This window comes from Danio rerio, chromosome 7, assembly GCF_052040795.2.
Source record: "Danio rerio strain M-AB ecotype USA chromosome 7, GRCz13ab, whole genome shotgun sequence".
Lineage (NCBI taxonomy): Eukaryota > Metazoa > Chordata > Actinopteri > Cypriniformes > Danionidae > Danio > Danio rerio.
In genome coordinates, this window is record NC_141027.1 from 29,049,229 (window position 1) to 29,065,126 (window position 15,898).

Sequence of the window (15,898 nt, forward strand, 5' to 3'; positions counted from 1 at the left end):
CCAACATCATTTTGACGTCAGGATATGGCATCCATACAAAGTCAACGTCTTATATTAGTAGACATTTACCATTGATTGGTTTTATGTTGTGTGATTATTACCTAACTAAAATTCGACATCGCTTTAATGTCATAATGTGACATCCATACAATCTCAAAAGCTATCATCATTAGCCGTTTATTTTTGGATGATTTAATGTTGTGTCGCAAACTAACTAAAATACATCTTGACGTTGAAGTTTGACCTCTAACTGATGTTGGGTCTGAGTCTGACTTCAACCTGATTTTCTTATACAAACAAATTCTGCACTTAAGGTTCCAAAGTTAGTCTGATGTCGGAGTCCAATGTCAATTTTACGTCTATGTGATGTCTGGAGTCTGCTGGCATATTTTGCCAAAGAGGGCAAACATGATCATATTTCTATTTAGATGCTGGTTTGTAGGATATAGAATGCAAGAATACAGACTACTTTGCTGTCAGTAGTAGTGCATTTATATTTAGTGTTAAATAATTATTGACATCTAATACCGACATCATCTGGCGTTGATATTTTGTTTTTTAGGCTGTGGCATACTAAAATCCAACATTATTTTAACGTCATGATACGACCTCAATACAACGTCAAAGTCTAACATCAGTAGACGTTTATCTTTGATTGGTTTTATGTTGTGTAATTACCTAACTTCAACATCACTTTAATGTCATAATGTGATGTCCATACAATGTCAAAAGCTAACATCATTAGCCGTTGATCTTTGGTTTATTTTACAGTGTATGTTGTGTCGTGAACTACCTAAAATTCATCCTGACGTTAAAGTCTGACGTTGCGTTCTGACATCAACCCGATTTTCATATACAACCAAATTTCTGCACTTAAGGTTCCAAAGTTAGTCTGATGTTGACATCCAACGTCAATTTTAGTCTGTGTGATGTCTGGAGCTTGCTGGGATATTTTGCCAAAGAGGGCAAACATGGTGAAATCTCTTTTTAGATGTAGGTTGTAGGATACAGAGCAAAAACACAGACTACTTTGCTGTTAGTAATACTGCATTAATATTTAGTGTTAAATAATTACAGTCGGATCAAAATTTTGGTGAATTTCTGTACATTTGTGTTATATTTTTATAGGCTTTTTTTTTTACAAAATAATTGAATATTTTAAGATAGAAAATTCAATTAAAAAAGCCTTTTTTTATGTCATCCAGCGTTATTTTGTGGCTATTTTGAAAATGATGTTTCAGGCACCGCTTAAGCACTGGTATCGACACCAGTATCTTGCAAATAAAATACAGGCGATAACTAGCTCTAGTGTTGAGTGCCTCTGGAGCTCGTGCACACGTCGATGGCTGAATTATGAAGTCAGCAGGATTGCGGTTACTGTGGAAGCGGTCGGGTTGTGACACATGCTCCCCCAGGGGAACCCAGTGCTAAATAATCTAAGAGGAGTTTATATTTTCTCCCATTTTCCTTCTTTTCCTCTTTTCACATCTCATGTCTGTATGTGCTTGTCTTTGTGTCTCCTTTTCGCTTTCCTGTGCTGTGCAAACTCGAAACGAGCACCGTCATTGTTTAACAAATGGCTTCCCTAATTGTAAGTCAATTTCCTCCGTCTATTTAATATTATGCCAGTGCACGTAATGCAAGCACAATATCGTAAATCCCTGCTTATGCGCAGCTAATACTATTTACATCCACGCCGCTGCCTCTGCTCTGATTTGGCAGAAGCAGTGAATGCGTGGCGGCATTTGCATTTGTGTCTGATTGGTGACAAAGCCCTATCTCTCTTTCTCTCGCTTGCTTTTTTTTTCTAGCTGTAAGGAACTTGCCTACAACAGATTAGAGGAAAGATTGTGTTCTAACCAGTCCATTTTCATTGGCTAAAGCTGCTGCATTACAACATTTTCATTGTATTGTCCATCTGAGGCTTGTATTGAGTGCGGGTGGTAAATATTTGTAAGGCTCTGACCACCCAGGATTATTTAGTCATTGCCTTGTTTGTAAAAGAAGAGGTTTGTTCAGTGAGGTCTTGTTTATGTTTGGTTTTGGTTCTAACTTTCTTTCCACCCTGGAAATTCTTGACAGATGCTTATGGTTTCTATGAGCAGATGCGTTAATAAATGTATCCAAGTGCACACCCAAGTAGGACTGCACAATATCGTTTCAGCATCGATATCACAATGTGCACATCCGCAATAGTCACATCCCAGGATGTGCAATGTTCTGTTATGGTTATAGTTGACCAGGAGAAACACATGCAGGTTTGGTTAGCATTGACATGCATTGTCAAGGGGGACCGAAACACATTTTTTGTCTTATAATTTCTTATTTTATGTTATACAAAATAAAAAGTTACAAAAATGTAGAATGGAATGAGGGTTGGATACAAATAACTGGTCTTTTGAAAGTTTATTTCACCTTACCTTCCACTTTTTCCAAACCTGTTGGAGTTTATTTCTTCTGTTGAAGAAAAAATTATATATTTTTTAAAGTGGTAAAAACCATAGCCATTGACATCCGTAACATATTTTATCCAAGTATAAATACCTTCCTTTGTGTTCAACAGAAAGAAACGCTACTTGTGAGCCACTTGTATACCTAAATTACTCCGGATTAAATCCTATGTCCAGTTCATAAACAGAAAAGCATTTTTCTGCCTATCATACAGATTTTGTAGATTTGTTGCTACGGCTATGAGATGAATCGATAGCAATTTCCATGCAAAATTTGTAGTTTCTAGTTATAGTTTTGCTCCAAACTTACTTCATTACTTCAGTCGAGGGTTTGAAATCCTTATCTGAGATCATTTCGTAGTCCTGAAATTATTAGCAGCTATGTTACGCTCTTTGTCGAGCCTTCAGGATGTGTATCAAGAAATCCAGAAAGTTTTCAGTGAAACCCATATTGAGGTTTTTATTGTTTTGGAACAATAATGTCATTGATGACGTCTGAAGCCTCATTTTTGCATGAATGAATTCAGGAATCTGTTTGAATCTTGGTGTGACGTCTTCTGCTGAGTTAAACAAGCACATTTACTGCCCTCTGCCCATTTAAGCCCAGCCCAGCCCCTTTTCTGTTTTATAATGATAATATTGCCACACATTCATAAGGTTTTATCTTTGTTGCTAGAAGGGATACAGCTCCAGACAGAAGTTAACTAAAAGGATTTATATTATTTATTAAATTACCCTTCAAACTGTATTTTATTAACATCCACCCATACCTCAACCCTAAGCCTAGCCCTCACAATAATTACTTTTGTACAGTGTACAGTTATATTGATGTGCATATAGAATCCGCTGTATCCCTTCTAGGATTTACCCTTCATCTCACCATCGCTAATCATTAGTCTGAATCAGTTGAATCAGTCAAAAGGATAGTTTACCCAAACCTGAAAATTGTCAAAATTTTGTCACCCTTCACTTGTTCCAAACCTGATTGAGTTTCTTCTGTTGAACACAAAAGAAAATATTTTGAAGAAAGGTGGAAACCTGTAACCATTAACTTCCAAAGTATTTATGTTTAGAAAAAAGAAACTTGGAACAGGTTCTACAGGTGAATTGGGTAAGCTAAAATTGTCCATAGTATATAAGTGTTTGTGAATTAGTGTGAATGGATATTTCCCAGTGATGGGTTGCGGCTGGAAGGGCATCTGCTGCGTAAAAATGTGCTGGATAAGTTGGCGTTTCATTCCACTGTGTCGAACCCAGATTAATAAAGGGACTAAGCTGACAAGAAAATGAAATGAATGAATGAATGAATAAAAGAAACTCATAAACTCAGAAACCAACTAAAGGCACGTAAACATCGATCAAATTTTAATTTTTTTGGTGAACTATCCCTTTAAAACGTTGTTTACTGTATAACAAAACACTATCTTAATATCCTGGTTATTCACTGTTTTAGCATGAGAGCGCCGTCTGGTGCAAGCTCACACCTTGCTTCCCTGACAAGATGTGCATGGCAATCGCAGCCTTGCTCAATCGTGTTTGCAGTGTCATTTCAACGAATCCCTCAGGCATAGTATACATCCCTTCAAAAACATAGTTATAAATTATGAGCTGTCCCAACTGTTTTGTCCTCATATATGTTTGGCATAAAGCAGCAAGGCGAGTCTCGTCAGCCTTTCGTCACACTGTTCTGGATGACTGTCTCCATATCTTTTCCCCCTCCGTCCCTCCTCCCGTTCCTCCTCTTCACCTCTCTCTCCGAGCTCCCTGCGCACCTCTAGGGATGCTAATTAGCCAGACTGTATGCCTCTCTATCTCTCCCACCCTTTCTCACTGTCTATCTCCGCGGTCCACTTAGGGACCAAGAGCCCCAATCAGACTAATCAGAGCACTGTTTAGCATTCAGATCGGGTAGCGGAGCCCCGCACTGCCAGCCTCACTGCCATGCCGGAATTACCCTAATTGCTCCTCAGCCACCGCCAGCCCTTTTGAGTGCATTTGCAATCGTAAGCGGCCCAACACTGGGCATCACAATTATGAAACAAACCCAGATGGGGAGGGTGTTGGTGGATGCTGGTGATAAAGGGCAAACATTTAATGGACACGCACTGCGATGTTATTCTTTTTCATTTATATTCAGTTCTGAGGCACAGAAGCTGCTGTGATACGGACAGACAGGAGCTGAATTTTAGAACAGTTTCAGAAAATCCCCAACAGGTTGCAGTGGTCACAGTCTGTAAGCCGGCGTTTTAAATTTAGTCTTGCCTGAGAGGAAGTAGTTTAATTTTAGCTTTAAGCATAGCAACTGTTGTTGCAATAGTGTCATTATTCCTTTGACCATCACAGAGTGCCAAGCGGAGCTCTGTCAAATCTCAGAGGAAGAGCAGATGAGAGATGAACAGCTGACAGAAACGCTGAAATGGATTCATACCAAGGGCAAACAGACTCATTATAGGCTTATTATGCTATGAAATGTTGGCATATTCTGCCTCTGTTTTATCTTCTTTTCTTTCTTCCAATAACTGAAGCTTCGTTTTAAGCTCCGTTTTTTCCCTGTGCCTCCATAAGCTGTTGTTGTTTCCTTCGTTCTCTTTTTCCTCCCTCTTGTCTGATATTGACCTACAGTAAGCACTTGAGATAAGTGTTGTGGTTTCTTCTTATGGATTATTCCCCCACGTATGTAACATTTGCTTTTGATTTATGCTCTACGGAGAGGTTTGAGGGTTTATGGATGTTTTCATTTGACGATTTGAAGGTAACTGCACATGTTAATGCAGGCTGTTAAAACAAGATTGACCCTGAAACAAAACTAGCATGGTTGCTATGGTTTCGGCCCAAAAAAAAAAAAAAAATCTGTTACTTCAGTCATGGTGTTAGTGCTGTTGAGCATAATTGAACAAAATATCATAAAAATGTCACACTGTTGTTGTTGCTGTGTCTGTGTGCTGCAGCTAAAAGCATTCAATTAATGTCAGGTAAATGTCATTTCAGATACAATGTTGCTATTTTGTTAATATCAAAAAAAGAAGCCAAAGCAGGATCGCAATTATAAGCAGGATGGAATAGACCCATTTCACAAGACTGTTAGGACGCTTTTAACAGCCATCATATTCTTAAATCTTTAAAGTTTTTAATATTTTTTTTCAAAATGTATGAACATGTATGCATTTATGTATGTATTATATCATCTTTACGTCAAATTACAAAAAAGTCATTACCGCTGTGAGGTGTTTCTTATGCAGCGTCTATGGGGCTGAGAGTAAATTTGATCTTATTCTTTCCTCTGGCTGCCGTCATCAGTCTCACTCTATTTTTTTTCTTTTTTCAGAAACACTTAATAACACCACTGGGTTTTTATTTTTATTTTTTCAAAAAAAAAAAAGATTTGTTGTACTCTTCGATTCACTGTGCTTTAATTTGACCAAACTATTATGCCTTCCGTTACTGAGAAGCCCGGAAATATGAAAAGGGCCCATTGCATGCAAGTGGAATTATACAAATTGTTGTTATATGCTTTTGTTTTCTTAAAATTAGACTCTTGTGCTCACTCTTGTGCATTCATTCATTCAAAAATACAGTAAAAGGTGTAAAAAAAATTGCAATAAAAAAAAAGATGATTTAATGTTCAAAAACATTATTTATGTTACAACAATGCTGGATTTTCAGCATCATTACTTAAGTCTTCTGTCATGTGATCCTCTAGAAAACATACTTATATGATGATTTTGAGCATAAGAAATATTTTTGTTCTTGTTCATGTTGAAACAGTACACATATACATATATGTTGCAGCAATGTACAAGAAGACGTGCTGTGAATGAGTCACAGTATAAGGGTATGGATATGAAACTGTATGCTCTCAAATACTTGATTTTACTTGCTTTTATTGTGTTAAAGGCAAAAATACATTTATTAATATTAGGGATGCACAAATACTGGTATCGGTATGGGTCATGATACTGAGGAGATCAGTTTTAGTATCAACTCAGTTGCTCAATCTTTTTTATTTTGTTGTTTTTACACATTCGTCCCTGTTCTGACTGCTATATAAAAAGCAGCATGTTTAATATGAGCAAAAGTTTTAAAATTAAAAAATGCTTTGAAAATTGTTTGTACTTTGGCAGCCTTTTCTTAAGCAGAAAAAAAATTAAGTTAAAGTTTTTCATAACTATAAAGAAGCTGTCCTAAAATAATTGGCCTCACTAAGTCATTGCGTGGAAACATGGCAAGTACAAGAAATTAAGTTGTCATATATTCATATTCGGCCTAAAAAAGGGTATCGGTGCACCCCAAGTTAATATGTTACATGACAGTACATGCCAGTAAAATGAATATTCCTGTAACATGCATCGTCTCATGAAGCTAAAATAAAAACAGAGACTAGAATTGTTCAGATGTTCGTAAGCTGTTTTTTAGAAAAATGTGATGTTGTAGAAGTCACTGCACACTTTTTCTATTAAAGATCCAAGGTTTACTTCAAACTCAATCAAAAAAGAACTGAAATGATAAAATTTCGAACAAAATCCAGCCTAAACTACAGTATGTTCATTTTGAGGGTGTGTCGCTTCACATGAAAATTAGTTTCCCGCCCAATGTAACAAGGGGGCAGAGCCTAGAGTTCCCCCGCTCTGTGTTTGGCAACAGACAGCCTGACAGAGAGAAGGAACATAAGTGAGTGGACCAGCATTCAGCTGTACATGTACGACTCGGACACAGACCAAGCAGAGAGTACACAATCATTTGTGTCTTTGTATAGTTTTACAGCCAACTGTGTGCTAGTTTAAAGTTCCGAGCTTGTACACCGAGACTAATAACCACGCACGCTTAATTAACTTTGACTGAGGCACCGGATGCACCGCTCAGAGCCACGACACGGCACACCAGACACGCACATTCAGATGTTATTTAAAATGAAACTATTCAGATGGAGCTCTGTGGCGCGGCAGGAATAAGAAGTGTCCCGAATTGTGGCTGGGTGCTGCAGACAGGCGCCGACTTGAAGCGCCATTGTGTGTACACTGATAAACCTATGTTTAGAATTCTGAATTGCATGGTGCTGTGTGATGCGACGCTGAGCGTCGCCGAGCAGCACTTCTGGTGTGCGGCCTGCAGGCAAGTTCGTTATTTTATTTCCAGTGGAGGGACACGCATGTGAGGCAACGCGCTCGCACTTTCCAGCTGCACCTAGTTAAGATCACAGGGAGCTTCTGTGACCGCTGAATGCGAATGGTAGACGCAATGAAAAGTACACATGTTTGCAAACCCATCTAAAGTTACAAACAATAATTCCAATTACAGCGATCATGTGGTGAATGTTGATCTTGTGTTGAGCCCAATGACCCTTACGTCTAAAAATAGAGCAAGGGTGTTCCTTTAGTGACATCGCTTTGACTCACACGCTGAAAATGGCGGACGTGGAACAACAAACTGAGGATATGGTAATGCGCGCCTGTCAATCAATATTGGTGGGCGGGGGGACCGCATTCCTCTGTCAAGTTGCGGTCGATCTAAAAACCGATTCAATTGGTCCACCGTTTTTATTTTGTCAAATTTTAAAAAAAGGACTGGATGTGTTTATATCACCCCAATATGACAGTTTTTACACTATATCTACACACATATCTCTCCAAACAGCTTGAAAAGTAGATTTTTCACCATAGGTGCCCTTTTAATGTCTCTATTTGAAAACAATTGATAATTTTGGAGTGATTAGGATGATTCTCCAGTGGGAGTGCACCTCCATAAAATCTAATAAACAATCTATAAAATCTTTGGGGTCCATCTGACACATTTTTGTTGTGTTCTGTGCTTTTTGCAGTGTATTCCTGTATTTGCATGTGCTGTATTTTCATGCACGTGTTCAGTCAGAGATTGATGAATTATTGTATACTATTTGCATCTCCATAAAATCTAATAAACAATCTATAATCTTTTTGAGGTCCCCCTGTAGTTAAGGTCACAAATGGGACAATTTCTTATTCCTGAATGCTTTTAAAATCATTATACAATCACAGGCACCAAAACGCATGTAAATGATCAATTATATCTAGCGATGTGACTATTGAGGATAATCACATTGCAATATCGATGCTTATCGATGATAAGCACAAGATGAAACTGTTATTCTCTCTCAGCCACTATTGTTGTTGTGTTTAGGAGTCCGCACGAGCGGGGATGGCACATTTACAACCTGCCTACTGCAGCCAGAGATGTCGGAAGGTTCAAAAACAGAATACATTCGCTCAGCCTTTTTGAACTTCTTTCTATCAGTATATTGCACACGTTTATGAGTAGAGGCCAGCTAGTGAAGTGCTTTAGCCTCCTTGTAAGAACAACCGACTCCCATGTGGAAGGTTAGCGGTTCGGTTGGTTGCAGTAGGACCGGTGGGTTTACATTGGTGCCGTGACCTAGATGGGAGTGAGGTTTAGGGGGTTAGTGTAGAGGCCAGCTAGTGAAGTGCTGTGCAGGTAAACCTCACTCCTCTGACTTTTTAAAAGGTGCTCTAGCGACAGACACTGGTGTTTAGCCTTCTTGTTAGAGCAACTGACTCATGTGTGGAAGGCCGCCAGTTCGATTCCAGCTCGGAGCGGGTTAATGGCTGTAGACATTTTAACAATATTTTGAAGGAATTATGCTCAACATTATACTTTAAAAAAAAAAAAAAAAAAAAAAAAAGGAAAGCCACCAGAATGGGTCGTTCTCCGTTTGTGTATGCATATGCATCAGTGTTTGTGTATTAATGCTGTGCAGACAGGCAGGTATATAAACAGTGAAGCAGCAGTGGAAAAGGGCACATCTCAAACACACACACACAGTCACTCTTTGCTGATCCTGTTGCACAGTCTGTTTACAGAGGATTAGTGGAACCTCAGGGGACAATATGATGCAAACAAGGGATCAATCTTTTACCTGCTGTGAATAAAAAACCATGCAGCTACCTTTCTCAATTTCTTCATAAGGCAGGTTCAATCGTTCAAGTGGCAATGACATTAAGGTCAGCTTAGATGGCAAAAACAAAAGCTCATCAGCTCAGTTCGTCTTTCTATCAATCATCTCAGCAGGAAACTGGACATGCTTTAAGTTGCTTGAAATATCTTAAGGGTTTATTTTTTGTTGGGTTTATTTTTTTGTTCAAATACTCTATCAAAATGTTCATTTATGGACAATAGGTTTAGAAATGTGTGGTCTTGCTTGTTAGACTGTATGGTAGTTGAGGTGCAATGAATGCCTGTCATGTATTCAAGCCTGATGACTAATGCAGTGTTTATAAATGTGAGTCAGGATGTAACTGTATTTAAAAACACTGTCGAAACACCAGGGGATTTGTTCAGAGTCAAAACATGTTGACTTTAATTCACTCTAAAGTGTTACTGAGACAATGAAGACAAATAGTTCTCTACTTCCCTCTACGAGGTGTTTTGGTGTAAAGGATGGGATACACTGTTTCCTTGTAACTCAATTCAGCTAACTCAATTCAATGTTGTACTGAATTTGCAGAAAATAAGCATTGTGGTGAATAAACACAAAGTTGCTTTTCATCATTTTTATTTCAGTCAGGCTACTGGTTGCCCCACTAAAATGAAACATTTGTTGACATTATAAAAATGATTTTTAGTTCCTTTCCGTTCTTAAAAAATCAATAATTTAACAGTTTTAAGTACAATAATCTTATTGCAAACTTCAATATCAGAATAATTGTCAACACAAAATATTTTCATGTTAAAAAGACGTCTTATCGACAACCATTGACGTCTTGCCTAAAACTAGGCAAAATTTGGGCTGTCAGTGAAAATCTAATAGACGTATAACAATAGTACAAAAATAGACTCAGGGATGAATGACTGCACTTGAAGTCAGTCTATTTGATGACTGTAATGAACAAGTTATGAATCTAATGACAGCTTTTTGTGAAGTGTACTTTGTATTTTTTGCAATTTACTCTAATCATTTATATTTAGTAAAGAAATACACACAAAAGAGTTATAATAACCCTTTTTTCAACTTATTTCAGTCAAATCATTCAGCTTATTTCAATATCATGATAAAAGTAGCAACAATTATTGCAAAATGAAAATTTTATCTCGTCGTTTGTCAAGTCAAAGCATGTTTTGCATGATTTTTTTTTATTGTTAACAAAACATACAGGCTGAAAAAATGAAATATATCAATTCAACTAGTAGTTTTTTGCAGAAGTTAAGCCAGCACGCCAAACAGCTTTTTGTAGCTTGGTAAGATGCAACGTAGAATCATCGCTCAGTAATACAGGTACGGTATGGGATATTCAATCATTTAAGATAGGATAATGCACACCTCATTCCAACATTTTTGTACTTTTCCACACTCCCACATTATATGAAAAAGGACTAAAGGGGGCTTTGATACGATGTCTTTTGAGTGGGGTCCAGTAGGTTCTATGATAAAAGTTATAGTAAATGAGTTGGTGATTGGGATTTTTAGGTTAATAAAATGTTTTGCCATTCTCTCTCCCCGTTCTGTGACACCTTCTTCTGGTTGACAGTCAATTTCTCAACTGTGCTGTATAGCTTAATGCTTTGCTGGTGCCTCTAAGGCCTTTCTGTACATCCATGAGGTCAAATGATTAGTAGTGGACAGATCAAACCAAGCAATGATTGGTTGGGTGGGTAGATTGTCCCCCCAGGGAACCCCATAGGCCTTCATGGCTTTCTTCATGAGAAGAAGGTTCCATTTCAAACCGCTCACAAAGTTCTTGAAACCTAATATGCCATTAAAACCAGAATATCTTTTAGCGTATAAATGCCTTTCTGCATCCAATTCCTTGAAAAAATGTTGCACCACCAAATCGAAAATCATTGTTATTCTAAATAAGTGTATGGATGTGCCATGTGAGTGATGAATGTCTTTTTCCATTAATCTAAAATTTACTATCGTATTGTCAATGATTGGACCAAAAGCTTGCACACAAAAAAAAGCTTGTTTGTTATTCCTGAAGAACAGAATATCTTGTAATCTATATTTATCAGCTAATTTAATTTAAATTTCTCTCCAAGGAACTCTAGAGAATGGGTTAAGACAAACATGAATACATTTTATTTGAAAAGCCCTATCGTATAATTCAGAATTTGGAAGAGCTGGTCCCCCATTATCTTTTGTACATTGTAGAGTTTCAAATTTCAATTGAGGTTGCTCACCAATCCATAAGAAATTACAAATCATAGAGTTAAGTTTGTGCCAAAACTTTTTGGAGCGAGTAACAGAATCGTAAAACTAAGGAAATGAACGGCAAGATGTTCATTTTAACACTTGCTATTCTAGCATGCAATGATAAAGGCATCGACGTCCATTTTTGGAGATCCTGTTCCACCCTTTAAGATTTGTGGATAGTTAGCTATACATTACTCTGTGAGTTTTTTTTCTTTATTATTCAAATGTTTATTTTGGTGGTTTAACCAGATTTCCAAATGTTTTACCACAGATCCACAGATTTTTTTTTTCCATAGATCCATTGTGTGTGCGCATCCATGTATGTTAATATATTGCTAACAATTGTATTCATTTATTTATTAATTTGAGAATCAATAGTACAACATTTGCACATACAAAAATTTTGACTCTGGCTACTGGAAATTCTGCTTTGAAATTGAAAAAACCTGCACTTTTTTTTTTTGCATTAATATAGTTTCCCCCAATATATATTAAATATGTAATAAATAACTGTAATATTAAATAATTTCAAGGTTTTACTGTAATATTCTTAAACAAATATAATATTGGTCAGTATTAGAGTCCACAATAGCGAATGTAATTGATATACATTTTGCTATACATTTTAAAAGTCTTTATTAATCTATTTCAGTGTTAGTTAAAATAGTACAATTGATTGTTAATTCATGTCAGTTTAGGGTGCATTTAAAAAACATAAAGCAACAAAACATTCAATTATTAAATAAAGGAGTCATTTTTCAATTTAGCTGGAATTATCAAATGTAGTGCGCTAATCTTAACAGATGGAACCTTATAAAGTATTACTGCAATTTTTAGCAAATCACAAAAGGAATTTTTAAATTTGTTACCATTAATTCAAATGGTTAAAATACCATACATTTATTCACTGTAAAAGATGCTGGGTACCACACAGTCACTTTGTGTTGGGACAACATAAAGGAATTAAGTTAGCTTACAAATTTAAGTTAGTTGCTACAAATTTAAGTAGATTAAACAATGAAGTTGTCCCAATTGTTTTGTTTCAGTTCATTTTATAGTTAGAACAAACAACAAGTTTTGATAATTAAAAACGATTTTCTTATTTAATATCTTATATTAGGGCTGCACGATTAATTGAAAAAAAGATCGTGATTTCGATTCGTCCCTACACACAATCTTAATTCAGCTTTTCTACGATTCAGCCAATTGTATATGTATGGTCAGGAAAGAAGCATAAAGGTAACCGCACAAGTCATGCTCAGCAACATGGACACCTCCAAATGGTGTTAAAAGTGTCACATACTGTATTTATAAGGTATACTTTACCCAAAAAATTTCCTAGAAATGGGTTGCGGCTGAAAGGGCATCCGCTGCGTTAAAACTAGCTGGATAAGTTGGCGGTTCATTCCGCTGTGGTGACCCCAGATTAATAAAGGGACTAAACCGACAAGAAAATGGATGAATGAATTTACCCAAAAATAATAATTTCTGCCTTAATGTAATGACGTATTTTTGCCTGGAAGTGACAGGTCAGCTGACACTGTATGTTTACTACTGAAAGGACACATGCATGCCCATGAATGATGTGTATTTTAGTGAACAGAACCTGTATAATAAAGTTGTAAATAACATTTAGTTTGTTGCACAGTGATTGTTTGGGAGCCGCACGGAAAATATGATTTGCATGTAGGCTATGCTTTATTTTTTTCAAAGTGACGGCAGCCATGACATTAGCTGCACTCGGCAGTGAAAGTAAACCAAAAACATAATTTAAATGATCATATCACATTTTAGAGTTATAATTACCACAAGCATTTGAACACAAAGTGTTGCGCATGAAAATAAATGTTTAACAGTGTCAGTATAACTAATTTAGCCTATTTAATGTTGGGTATAATGCAGGAGAGAATCTGATGATGACAAATGTCTCTCTTTATCAGTGAAATAAATCGGCCTAATTATGTTGTCAATGACAAATGACATGCATACATGTATGGATCCATCCTAATTCAACTTAATGTGAATTAACAACCAGGACATATTTAAAGTCTGTTCAAGCCCACCATTCACAATCTGTACAAAATTGAGCATTTTAACCAACAGTGGACGTACACTTAGATCTAATATTATTGTTGTTGTTTTACCATATGTTTGAAAATAACAATAATAGCCCCCTCATATTAACCTTTATTTTACATTGACAGAATCGTCAGAAAAAATCATGACCTTGATTTTATGCCAAAAAATTGTGATTCTCATTTTAGCCAGAATCATGCAGCCCTATATTATATTGTTATCTTATAAAATTGGTTATCCTAATAACGTCTATCTTATTTGTATCAGCCAAAACATTAATATCTGTGAAACTTTTTTTACCATGCTGCAAGTCTTTAAAAAGTTGCTCAACAATTAGTCCATTGATTTTCTCATGAAGGCCAATTTCTCCTTGCCTCTGGCACATGGCGAGTGTTATTTTTGGCCTCTGTGTGATCATATGTGTATTTGTCTGTGTGTGTGTGTGTGTGTGTGTGTGTGTGTGTTTTAGATCTATCGACGCTGCTGGCTGGTGTTTAAGAAGTCATCCAGTAAAGGACCTCGCAGACTGGAAAAATACCCTGATGAGAAGTCAGCCTACATCAGAGCCTGTCCTAAGGTACACTTCTCACCCCAACAGTTCAGCCGAGGCCTAATCTGAGCCGCGGAAATGTCACAGGAGAAATGAAACATTCAAGGAAAACATTCAAGTGTCACTTCAGTTCTCCAATTATACTAACAGCCGCGTAGAGCACATTCACACAGCGCGAGCTGCCGGCCGAGATTACCAAAGCGGCAGTGTGTAAACAGATACATTTTTGAATAAATGTATCCATGCAACTTTGCTGACTCACAGGCCTCCTATTTCTGTGTGTTCGTTGGCCTCATTTGCCTTTCTTTACTACACTTTTTTGCTCCCACAAGCCGCTGTAGAGCGTGAATGATAAATTAGATGATTAAGAGAGCACAAGTGCCTTGCCAAATGATGCAAATGATGTTAGTCTGTATAACTGGGCTCTGTCAGTTTCTTCTCACTTTGCATTGAGTGCTTTTCTTGTGTTCACACAGGTGACAGAGATTAGTAATGTGAAGAACGTCACAAGATTGCCTCGTGACACGAAGCGACAGGCCGTGGCCATCGTTTTTACAGACGACACCTCTCGAACCTTCACCTGCGAATCAGGTACGTCATCTTTTACTGGGACTTGTTTTGCTGCAGGATGCTTGACTAAAAGCTGCAGTTTGTTTTGTTAAAGATTATCCCAAAAATATTTTAAGCAAGTACAAAGCGCAGGGTCAGCCCAATATACAGTGGTAAGCTTGTAATAATGTTTTCTAATTTGAGTGGTACTGGTAGACAGTAGTGGAAAAAGTACTGAAAAATATTAAACAAAGGTGCCAATACTTGCCAAACAAATAAGCACAAGTAAAGTTTTTCTCTCTGCTGAGTATTTTTTAAATACTACTCAAAGTATGAGCGAAAAGTAGCTCTTCTAAAGTAATCAAGATAGTGAATAGCAAGTATTATGCTCTGAAAATGATTCCACCTTATACCCTGTGAATGAAAAATGAAGCTAACGTCAGTGACATTTTCTTTTAATGCTGTTTCTAAGTGTAAGTTCAATTAGTTTTCATTCATGGACTATAATTTCAAACCTGCCTTTTCTATCAAAGATACTAGAAAAAGTCATATCTGCTTAACTATGTTCCTTCCTACAAAGAAACAATACTTATGAAAAATTTCTATCTAGATTTAGAGCATTTCATAACACAGAAACAGCACTTTTACAGCACAGTTACAAATGAACAGCTCCTGGTTGCATTTCTCTCTTAGTGTTGTTGGACTTAAGTGCAGCATTTGATACAATCAATCATAATATTCTCCTTGATAGGCTTGAAAATGATGTTGGTATTAAAGAAACCACATTGTTCTGGTTCAGGTCTTATCTATCTGAACGTTATCAATTTGCTTCAGTTAATGAAGAGGCATCATACACATCAAAAGTACACTGTGGGGTACCACAAGGCTCAGTTCTTGGTCCCTTACTTTTCACACTGTATATGCTACTGGTGATATGGAGTTAGCTTCCACTGTTATGCTGATGATACACAACTTTATATCTCCTCTCAACCAGGGTTGGGCCGATTGCCATCATCCATAGACAACACCACCCCGCCCCCATCGCAAACCCACTTGCGAAAATTACATACTTATTCCCCATTTACACCTATG

At 37.0% G+C, this 15,898-nt stretch overlaps 1 protein-coding gene across 2 annotated transcripts in view; it reads left to right on the forward strand.

The window, feature by feature from the left end:
• The window catches only part of dok4 (docking protein 4), a 96,272-nt gene that overhangs the window by 64,112 nt on the left and 16,262 nt on the right, over positions 1-15,898 (forward strand). For both annotated transcript variants that reach the window (XR_015495744.1, XM_087261333.1), the window contains exons 3-4: positions 14,177-14,284; positions 14,734-14,848. Coding sequence is in view for 1 of the 2 variants with exons in the window: in XM_087261333.1 (XP_087117459.1) it covers positions 14,177-14,284; positions 14,734-14,848 (223 nt within the window). In the remaining variant the exon portion in view is untranslated. The remainder of the gene's footprint in view (positions 1-14,176; positions 14,285-14,733; positions 14,849-15,898) is intronic.